The 11,078-nt window shown below is 47.1% G+C and overlaps 1 protein-coding gene across 1 annotated transcript in view; it reads right to left on the bottom strand.

Annotated features, from left to right (window-relative positions):
• LIMK2 (LIM domain kinase 2) overlaps positions 1-11,078 on the bottom strand; it is a gene marked incomplete at its 3' end in the record, with an annotated part of 52,412 nt that overhangs the window by 9,414 nt on the left and 31,920 nt on the right. The window contains exons 3-7 of the mRNA XM_008589649.1: positions 4,205-4,340; positions 3,394-3,503; positions 2,448-2,636; positions 1,029-1,134; positions 471-667 (exon numbers count right to left, since the gene is read on the bottom strand). Coding sequence (XP_008587871.1) covers positions 471-667; positions 1,029-1,134; positions 2,448-2,636; positions 3,394-3,503; positions 4,205-4,340 — 738 coding nt within the window. The remainder of the gene's footprint in view (positions 1-470; positions 668-1,028; positions 1,135-2,447; positions 2,637-3,393; positions 3,504-4,204; positions 4,341-11,078) is intronic.

The raw sequence follows: 11,078 nt of genomic DNA, 5'->3' as shown, positions 1-11,078 counted from the left end.
GTATGTGGGATCCGAACCCTCGGCGGGAGCACCACCGCGCTCCCAAGCGGTGTACTGTAGCAGTGCGCCACCGGGCCGGCCCCCATATTATCTTTTAATTCTATTTTTCCATGAACTTTTTGAAGCACCCTCGTATACTTACTCAATCCTGTCTGTGCCCCTATTCCAGGCTCTGAGCCCCACACCAGTGCTGCCCTTCAGGGTCCAGCACTGCTGCCTCCCAGCCAGCTCAAGAGCTCAGTGGACAGAGCCTGACCTTTTGGTTTCTAAGGAAACCTGGCAGACAGTGAGGTCTGCACAGGCCTTAGCTATGAACTGTGATTCCCCACAAGGGCAGCTGGGTCAGCACAATCCTCACGCCTATCCCTGGCCAGCTGGTTCCCTTCCTAACTCTGCTGGCTTCCAAAAACCAGCTTAGCCTCATCTCAGGGATGGACATGGGACACAGGAGAGCTGGTAGGAAGTAGCACCTCAGGGAGCGTCTCCTCAGTGTCCCCTCCAGATTTTCCTTGGTGTCCAGAGTGCTGAGGGTCTGGGAGTGTCCAGCATTCTGTATGTGGGGAGAGAGCCGGGCATCCAGTCGCAGCTGGTCCAGGCGCTGGGAGACGGGGTCATGTTCAATTAACAGCTGAAGTGTCTGGCTTGTCTGGCTAATTGCATCCTCCACCTGCGGCCAAGAGCAGTATGAGGCTCCCACAGGCTGCCCCATCCCAAGCCACCCACTACCAACCCAGATGATCTAAACACAGTATGGCCAATGCTCAACTTGGCTAATGGTGGCCTGTAGCTGCCAGTGGCCTCACAGTGCCCTCTGCTTGGCATCCCATCAACTCCCCCATCTGTCAGGCCATCCCTGCTGTCCCGGGAACCTGCTATGCTAACACAGGAGGTTCACCAGTGGTCACAGGCTCAGTACCAAGAAAAAGAGATGGACTTGGGTGTGAGAAAAAGTAAAGGCTATAGCCTGATCTCTCAAAGGGTCTGTTCCATGTCCCACCCCTGCAAGACAGACTGGATACACAGTCTACCTCCTCCACTCGAAGTGTGCGGACAGGGGTCCCATTAATCTCCAGGATGCGATCCCCGGGGTGGATGGCATTGCGGTTGTTGGGACTGATGTGCATCCGGTGGACCCTGGGCCAGACAAGAATTGAGAAAAGGTGAAGGCATCCTAAAAACTTGCATTACTAATTCTGCTTGTGCAGGGAAGATACCCCAGGCCCCTGGTCCCCACTGGCATAGAAGGCTTAGGCCACCCACACAGAAAGGCAACACTCTTCCCAGGATGCCCCATCTCAGTACAGGGCATTACCACTCACCCAGTGGCCTGAGCCAGAAACTTGGACGTCATCCCCTTCTGGGGTTCCCTCATTCCACTTTCCGTGGCCCAACCCCTACCCATCTCTGAGAATCCTGCCTTCTCTCCATCACCATAGTTGGCAACATCCCTCACCTGGGTCACTAAAACAGTCTCTTAGCTGGTCTCTACACCTCTAGGCTTTCCCCTCTCCCATTCAATCTCCATACCAGTGATCCTTCTAAAACACTAACCTAGTCGTGTCACCTTGCTGCTTAAACCCCTCAGTGGACCTGTTAGATCTTCATAATCCAGGCCCTCCATGCTTAACAGCCCCTTCTCTGGCTGCTCCCAGCCACCCAACCTATATCAGACACTACCAGACTCCCACCTCCAAAGACATGCTTCTCCCTTTGCCCTGAACACAATTCCCTCTCCACCTTATCTAATGAGGCTGTAGAGTAGACCACCTCCTCCTGACTTCCCCAAACTTAGTACCTCTCACCTATACTGCAAGTACTGGCCTAGTGTCCAGACATAGTAGGTACACAACCACTATTTAAAGGGTAAGTGGCCACAGGTGCCTCATTACTGATATCAGATGGACACAGACTCTTTCCCCATCTTGTCTCTGGCCTGGACTTAGGATGGGATCTTAACCTCTTGTGCCATGGACCCCATTTTCTCTTCCTTCCTCCATTCATTCATGCAACCAATAAAACAATAATCAATGAACACCTACTATATGTCAGGCACTGTTCCAGGCTCTGGGCATGCAGTACTGAACAAAACAAAGCGAGTTCCTCTTGAATTTACATATGAGTGGGGAGGACAGATGATAAACTAATATATATAATCAAGCCAGATAATTTCAAAGACCAAACATGATTTGAAACCTGACACCTGAAAGGTGAGAGATTCTGGCCTCAAGTGTCCTTAAGCAGCCTGGGCAGAGAGAACAGTAAGTACCAAGGCCCAGGTGCAGTTACAGCACCATGAGCTCTAGGAGGAAGACATGAGATGAGGAAAGAGGAAGATGTGAGATGAGGAGGAAGGAGTTCTGCATAGGACTTTGGAGTTCTGAGCCCTTTGAGGCCCATCTATGGACTCTGCCTAAGAACCCCCGCTACAGGGTTCTCAAAATACTCACTCTTTTACTTGCACAGTGGTGGCGTAGTTGGAGCAGGCACTCTCCACAGACACAGAGAAGCCCCGCCTGCCCTCAGTGGTGGCTGGCATGGAGATGAGTGTGACGGAGTAGGGCAGTTGGTCCTGAACGGACTCCGTGGAGAGCCTCTCAAACATGGGTGCCAGCACCACCTCATTGTGACACTTCCCACTGGAGAGGGAACAAAGGGAGCTAAGATCCTGGAGGCTCCCCAGCAATCACTGCACCATGTGGGTTGAAGCAACAGTACTCACATTCATAGTCCCATTATAGCTAGCTGCTCAGAATGAGGAGCTTGGGTTCTTGGGGTGGACTGGGACTGGGGGTGTGGGGTGGGGGTGATGTGGATCTGCAGCAAGTGGGTATACTGGGAAGAACACTGGCCAGGGACCTAGGTTCTCTTTGCTCTGCCGTTCTTGGGGTGGACTGGGACTGGGGGTGTGGGGTGGGGGTGATGTGGATCTGCAGCAAGTGGTATACTGGGAAGAACACTGGCCAGGGACCTAGGTTCTCTTTGCTCTGCCATTGACTCACAGTGAGCACCTTGCCCCAGCCTCCTTCCTCTCCCGGGGCCTCAGGCTAGCTTCTTTTGTCAACCAAGGCAACCAACTGGGCTGGGTGAGCTGGGAGAGCTCTAAAGGACCTTTGTCTTTAATATTCTGGGATTCTGCTCAGAGAGCACCTTCCCAGCCATCTCTCCGTCTGGGAGGATCACAGGGCAGAGTGAGGTTATTCTCACATAGGTAAGGATAGAGGGCAGAGAAATGTTAATCATCCTGCTCATGGGTTACAGAGCTGGTTAAGAGCACTGGGTGACAGGAATCCAGTACTCTGACCACCCCGATAGTCTTTCTGCCCAACTCATGCTGCCATCTGTCCCTCTCTCCTGGTCACTCTTATGGGGGAGGACACAGGGCCACCATCTTACCAGTAGAGGGTAGCGTGCTGCACCAGGGCATATGCATCCCCATCCTCAATGATCACTTTGCAGCTCATACAGGCAAAGCACTCTGGGTGGTACTTGAACTCCCCGGCCACCTGTGAGCAGGTAGGGAGAAGGGTGTAAAGCAGAAGGAAGTGAGTTATCACTGTTGCTAGAGCGGAGATAGGGGTGGGCAAGTGACCTACAATCAAGGATCTACGGACCCCAGTCAAAATCCACTCTTTCACTCCCTGCCTTAGAGCTTCCACAGGAATTGTTGGGTTGGTGCCTCCCATCATTTCTGATATTGCAAAAAAACTGTTTTGGTCTCAGTCATGAGAACAAGTCCCCAGAAGTAATTATCCCTCCTAGAAAGGCTCACAGTTCCTCCAAACACGAGATTGGCAAGTCTGTGACTATACTTAAAACCCTTTGTCTAGAGCAGGTACATGAAGCAGAATCTCTCTCTGCCAGCCCATTCCAGAGTCTACCTTTCTGATTCCCTAAACACAACCTAGGAGTATCCTCCTCTCAACTTGTAACACTCTCCTTTAAGGTCCTTATCCCACTGCCTTGTGTCTTCTCTTTGACTGCCTACCCACCCACTCCCAACAATGGACTGTCAGGTCTTTGATGGAAGGATCTTACCTGTCACTTAATAGGTGCTTAACAGACACCTGTTGGTTGAATGAATGAAAAAATAAAGGGAGAGGCCCTTGCTGATGGAAAGACCAAAAAATGAATAGCCATGGGGAACCAGAAGTGCTGTCAACAAACTCTGATGTCCAAAGGGGCAGAGATGAAGGTACTCACTCACCATGACAGGCCCTGTCATTAGCAGGGAGCACCCATGGCAAAACTCCCCAAACTTCCCCCAGTAGTCCTTGTGGCAGTAGAGCTTCCCATCCTTCTCATAGTACCAGTTGGTCAGGGAATCTTGGCATTCCGAACACCTGAAAGGCAAGACAAGAACAGAAACTCTCCTGGACCCCTGGAACTGGGCCACACAGGCTGTCCCTGGCTCCCAGCTCTAAAAACAAAATGGACAGTCTCTCTCTTTGATCCGAAGCCAGGATCAGAAAGTTACAACTTAGTACTGTCTCCCCAAGGGAAGCAAGTTCAGAGTCATCAAGGCCCCAGAAACCAGCTCTGTGTTGCCTGCCTCAGTGGGCAGACTAATGTTTCTTAATCTCTATGGGTCTTGGAGCCTTCTGAGAATCTGAAAGCCAAGAAACCTCCCCCAGAAAAACGCACATATTTTGGTCTAAACAGGTATTTCAATGAACTAAAGAAGCTCAATCACTTCCACTCTTCAAAACCCATGTAATAGCACTACTAATATAGCACTCTTGCCAAAAATTGTTAGGCATAAAGAAATTAATTAGGCAAATCCAGAATGTAGATCATTCTATAAGATAACTGGTCTTGACTCTTCCAAAAAGTTAATGTCGGGGGGAAAAAGGTACAGAGATTTTAAAAAGCCTAAAGAAATAGCAACCAAATGTGATGCCTCAACCTTGGATTCAATTTTGGACTGAAAAAGGAAACAGCTATGTGTTACATTTTGGGGAACAACTGAGGAAATTCAAACTTGAACTATACATTATGTTACACTGTGAAATTACTGCCAATTTTCTTAGATGTGATAATGATACTTTGGTTATATAAGAGAATGCTTAGGGGAAACATATAAGAGTACTTCAAAAAATTCAAGATGCCTCCAACTTACTTTTAAATAGTTCAGAAAAAATAAATAAAGTGTATAGACAGACAGAGGAAGATAGAATGGGCATAAAGTTATGTGGGTATGTGGGTGTTCTTTGAACCACTTTTTCAAATTTTCTATACATTTGAAAATTTTCAAAATAAAATATTAGAGAAGAAACCCAAACCTCCATTAGCACCGTGCAAAATGCAAATGTTAGATCAACAGCTCCCTTCTCCCCTTACTTGGCTGTAAAACACCACCTCCCAGTCAGGTCAGGTGTGTTCTCAGGCCCTGTCTTCACAGACAGCCTCCCTTCTGAGCCTCCCACCACACAGAACTGAGAGCTCCCTGGCCTGCTAAGTCCATGGACCTCTTTCCTTCTGGTTAACAAACTCCCTACTCCTGTTGTCACTGGCCACATCCTTGCTTCTCAGAGGCCCTCTTGGTTTGAATCCTGACCCTGCCATTGCTAGTTATGTCTTCTTTCTTAGGCAAAATACTTCACTTCTCTGACCCAGTTTCCTCACCTGTAAAATGAACTACTGTGAAAATTAAATGAAATAATATGTATTAAAAGTATTGATAGCTTACATAAAAGTCCAAGTACAGTATGAACTCAATAAACGTTAACTGCTTTTAAAGATAATAATGATAATGTAATGCCAGCTCACATTACTGGCCACTTACTGCCACTTCTTGCATAGCTTTGGACAACTCCTCTTAGTAGCTTTTCCTCATTGACAAAATATAACTAATAGCATCCTCCTACAAAGAGCCACTGTGGGGACTAAATAAGTTCATATACGAGAAAGGCTTTCACAAGGCAAGTGCATTATTATAATAATTTTCTAGGCATTGCAGATGTAAAAGATAGATACACAAGGCACCCTACCTTACCTTCCATATACCTTGCCTGCTTATAAACAGTTTGGGAAGAGAAAGTCTAAATAAAATTTAATGATGCAAGGTGAGAGGCCAAAATGAGCACTACCTACTTCTGAGCACTGCAGGAGATAGGGTAGGGAAGGGAAATAGGAATGAGTTGAAGCAGCTGTGGAAAGCAGCTGAGCTAGGGAGGTATAGAGAAGTAGGACCCTGAGAATATATCTTTTTGGAGTGCCCAACTCTCCCTTGGTGCTCAAAAAACACTGATGGCTATTCCCACCCTGTAGCTTTTCCTACTTTTCCTTTGGATGCTGAACTTCAGGGTCTTGAGAGCTGGGTATGGCATGAAGACTACGGATATGAAGTGCCGAAAAATGCATAGTGAGAGTGGAGGGGAAGACCCTGTTCCGGGCACCTGGCTCAAACTCCTCTCGATGTAAGATGCACATTTGATAAGCTCTGAATTGGGAGGAGAGAGACCTGGGTTCAAATTCTTGGGTGCTACATGCCCTTGGATTAGCCCCTTTCTCTCTTTGGGTTCAGTTTTCCCACCTGTGAAATGAGGGGATAGACTATACCCCAGATCCTCTCAACTCTGCATATCTACATTTTTCCCCAGATGATCCAACATTCAAATCTCAGCACCACCATTTACCACCTAAATGATCCTGGACCAGCCTATTTGCTTCTCATTTGTGAAATGGCAATGTCATCACCTACTTTCAAGTGAGGATTAAATATGGTTCTGAATGACTGTGAGGTGCCTATCAGAGGGCAAGAACTAGAAGCGGGGACTTCCTTTATGCCTCCCACCTTCTGACTTAAAAGCTCCCAAGCAAACATCTTTCTCTTTCACTAGACTGTGAGCTCCAAGGACAGAAACAGCATCCCATTTACTCTTGGTAGAATCAGTACCTAGCAAAGGGCCCAGTAGAGTAGGCCTTTAGCAAATGTCTCCAAGATGGAAATAGTGGGAGTGGCAAGAACCAGCAGCACAGGTGGGAGCACAAGGGTTCCGTGGATCATGGTTACCAGGTCCTGTGTTTCTCCTGTCTGCAGTGGAGAAAAGCTGTGCTGACATATTTGCACCCAACTGCAGGCTTGGGCTCTGTTACGCCCTCGCAATGGTATGTGTGCCGCAGGGCACAGGAGCACCAGAACACACCCTCCTTTCCATTGCCAATATCCTGCTTTTGTTTGCTGGAAGTAGCCCTGGCCAGGCCCAGGAGAGGGAGCAGGGAAAGAAACGAGTGCAGGCATGTGGGAGACAGCCACACCAGCCTACTGGAAGAACACCTGGGTGGAGAGTGACACAAATGCACACATCTTTGTCAAGGAATGCCTTTGAATGGCATGGCCAGTTACACAGCCAAAGTCATCATCACAAGTGTCTCCGAAGAACAGGAAAGCGAACAGCTGATAGGAGGGCTTGCTATGGTCCCTAAACTCTGTTTTGCCACAGAGCACAATTGTATTCTTAGGTCACTGGAGAAGTTGCCATGGTAGACTTTAGAGTTCTAGCTTAGTTATGAACAACAGCTGCTGTTATCTGAATGCCAATCATATTCCAGACACTTTATGAGGTACCTAACTAATGTTATCTCTAAGCATGACCACAACCCTGCAAAGTAGTAGGATTATCCCTATTTACAGACTAGAAGGCAGAAAGGCAGAGTCAAAGTCAAGTTATTCTGCAAAGTTGCCCCATTTATAATTGGTGAAGCTGGAATCTGAACCTATGGGTACTTGGCTACGAAGCCATCTCCACTGTATTACATCATCTGAGTGACAGCACATCTCATCAGCTGGGTCTCAGGATTCTCTCTGTGAAAATTAGGAGGCTGGAGCCCCAACAGCTTAACTTCCTTTGAGTGTTAACACTTTGTGTTGTTTCTCCTTTAGCCCAAGTACCAAATGTTAAATAGCACAATGAATTCGCCTCCTTCATTTATTCCACAGCATTCTGTTCCCCAGCAGTCTCTATCCTTTTAAGAAGAATCCAAAACACACTCTGGAAATGTGAGGTGCTACTCAAAGATGTCCCACCTCAGATTCTCAGAGGCCATGATGGACCATATGTTCGTCCCAAAAACCAAGGCATTTTTCCAGCTTTCAATTTTTGAAAGTTTCAAGTGAAAGTCAAAATCTGCCCTGGCTACAGGCTCATGGGCACAAACCTGGAAGGTGATGGAGCTGAGGTCTGAACCCAGGGCTGAGGCACTGGTCATCACACTCTCCTGAGGGGCCATAGTGAACAGAGCTAAAATCAAGTCACGAGATATCACTTAAAAGCCCACACACACGGAGGCTGCACCTAAGGCCAATCTCCAAAATTCGTCTTCAAAAACATTAGAGTGCCTAGACAGATGCAAAAATAAATGGAACCCTGGTGGTCAGTGGATCTGCTCAGATCTAAACTGAGGCCTTTTGAGTCAGCAGGGAACACAAAGGTTCTTTTTTTAAAAAAAAAAAGATAATCAGTTGAGATTTTCACAAATCACTCTCTCAAGACCTTGGGTCCATATTCCTTCTCTGCCATTTATTATCTGTGTCACATAAGGTGTCATATAAGGCCAGTTACTTCATAACTCTGAGCCTCAGTTTCCTTGTTTGTACACCGGTGATGAAAAAATCTCACCAGGTTATGGGAATTAAATTATGTACAAATGCCTTACATGATGCCTGACTCATAGCAGTGCCTAATAAGTGCTCACCTCCTTCCCTTCCCAATATGAGAATACCAAGGGCCAATTTAGACAGACCCTTTTCCCTCCCATGCCCAGGCAATATGGACCTGCTTCTTGGCCCAGAACCAAAGGGATTTCTATAAGTAGAGATGGAAGGGAGAATGGGAAGCTCCCTTGGCCATAGCCTGTGAGCACCACGATGGGGATGCCAACTTTCCCTCAGGGCCCAGAAAGAAGGGTGGATGACAGGGACCTGGAGACACTGGTCCATCAGAGCCCAGTCTTTTACCACCAAAAGATCCCTTTATTACTTGTCCTTCCTGCAGACCCTGCAGATTAAAACAGTATGGCAAATACAGGCCGGCCCATGGCTCACTAGGGAGAGTGTGGTGCTGATAACACCAAGGCCCTGGGTTCGGATCCCATATAGGGATGGCCGGTTAGCTCACTGGGTGAGCATGGTGCTGACACCACCAAGCCAAGGGTTAAGATCCCCTTACCAGTCATCTTAAAAAAAAAACAAAACACAAAAACACAGTATGGCAATTAAGCTGTAATTATTATGGAACATGTAATCCTGTTTTTAAAATTAACCAAACACATAATGAGCCTCTGATCAGCAAGAAATAAGTGTTACCACAGTGTGTTGATTCACTTCCAACCAAAAGCCAGGAAGCCTGCAGTTTCCAGTAATTTGTACACTGGTACTGCAGTTAAAGATAGGGCTTCCAAGTCAAGGGTTAAGATCCCCTTACCAGTCATCTTAAAAAAAAAACAAAACACAAAAACACAGTATGGCAATTAAGCTGTAATTATTATGGAACATGTAATCCTGTTTTTAAAATTAACCAAACACATAATGAGCCTCTGATCAGCAAGAAATAAGTGTTACCACAGTGTGTTGATTCACTTCCAACCAAAAGCCAGGAAGCCTGCAGTTTCCAGTAATTTGTACACTGGTACTGCAGTTAAAGATAGGGCTTCCATTATTTGCGGGGGGGAAAAAAATGAAAAAGAGCTTGTGTGTCTTTGAGGAGCCACATAAGTTGCAGAATTTGGAACTATTCACCTGATCCAAGTTCCTCATTTTTCAAATGAGAAAAAGAGCCCTAGAGGACCTAAGTCAGCTGCCAAAGGTTACTGCTAAGCTGGGCAGTGTTAAGAGTAATTTTTCCCTTTAAATGTGGGTTGTTTTAGAATACAAAAATGTGCTTGTTTTTTTCGAGATAATGTGTAAACAAAGCTCATTAAATCAATGTTGGGCATTAAGAGAAATTCTATAAAAAGAAAAATCCCTTAAAGATGTTAGATGAAAGTTACTCCCTAATTTACCTCTTTTGTAAATTCTAATTTTAGGTGTTTTCTTGGGAGAGCACCTATAATTGCATCTCACCCTTCACACTAGTGCTGTGGGCAGGGAAGACAGTGCATTCTCTGCTGAGAGTGGCCTGTCAAGCAGGGATGTGTAGGGCACAGAAATTACATTCTTCATTCCCTGCTCCCTCTTCCCTCTCTCACATGGTCACGCCTGATCATGTCCCCGTGGAATCTGGTTGCGTCACTTTCCTTGCAACCACGGCCCCAGAACTCCTATGGATTTTGTATTCCCCTAGAGGCCTGGGGTCAAGGACTTAATTTGTTCCACAGAATCTGACAAGAGTTCTGTTTAGGATCCTAGGTAGTCCAGCCCCTATGTTCTGCCAAGGAGGAAACTGAGGCCCAGGGAGGGGTCAGAGAAGAGCCCTTGAGGATGCCCTATAATAAAGGAGGGGACTAATGGTGGAAGCAGCTTTCTGACCAGGCAGTAACTATGATGGGTGATGGATTAGACTGATACTTGGGACAACAGAAGGTCTGGGTGGTCCCTTCCCTGCAGCCTAGGGGCCCAGAGCCCTGTGTGCTGGCTATCTCTTCAGAAATGTGACCTCTCATTTGGTAGAGGGGAGAGGGTCTACAGTAAATTAATCAGTCAGTACATCCCTGACTCCAGCTGGGCAAAGAGCTTGGGGTGTGTGGGTGAGGTTGTCAGGTTCCTCAGATGGGCTGTGGCAGAACAAAACAAAAGCCAGCTGGACCTGGGGAGCACTGGTGGCCCGGCCCTCAAAGTTCCAGGTTGAGAATTCATTATTTGCTCTAGCTCCATCTCCTGAGAAGTTGTGTCCACAGGTCTCCTGGCTCCTAAAGGAACAACTCTTCCCCCAAGCTGCCTTTCCAGTATTAAGAGTAAGAGCAGTTAATGAAGACCTGAACTAGTCGCTACTTCAACACTTGGCACCCTGATTTCATATGGTAAAACCTTCCTCCTAAACTCAAGATCAATTCCTGCTGGCTCTTCAGAAAAGAATCTTGGCCAGGGCTGGCCCGGTGGCGCACTGCTACAGTGCGCCGCTTGGGAGCGCAGTGGCGCTCCC

Source organism: Galeopterus variegatus, unplaced genomic scaffold, assembly GCF_000696425.1.
Source record: "Galeopterus variegatus unplaced genomic scaffold, G_variegatus-3.0.2 Scaffold5566, whole genome shotgun sequence".
Classification (NCBI taxonomy): Eukaryota; Metazoa; Chordata; class Mammalia; order Dermoptera; family Cynocephalidae; genus Galeopterus; species Galeopterus variegatus.
The sequence above is the reverse complement of the archived record's forward strand: the minus strand, read 5'-3'. Positions and strand labels throughout refer to the sequence as shown.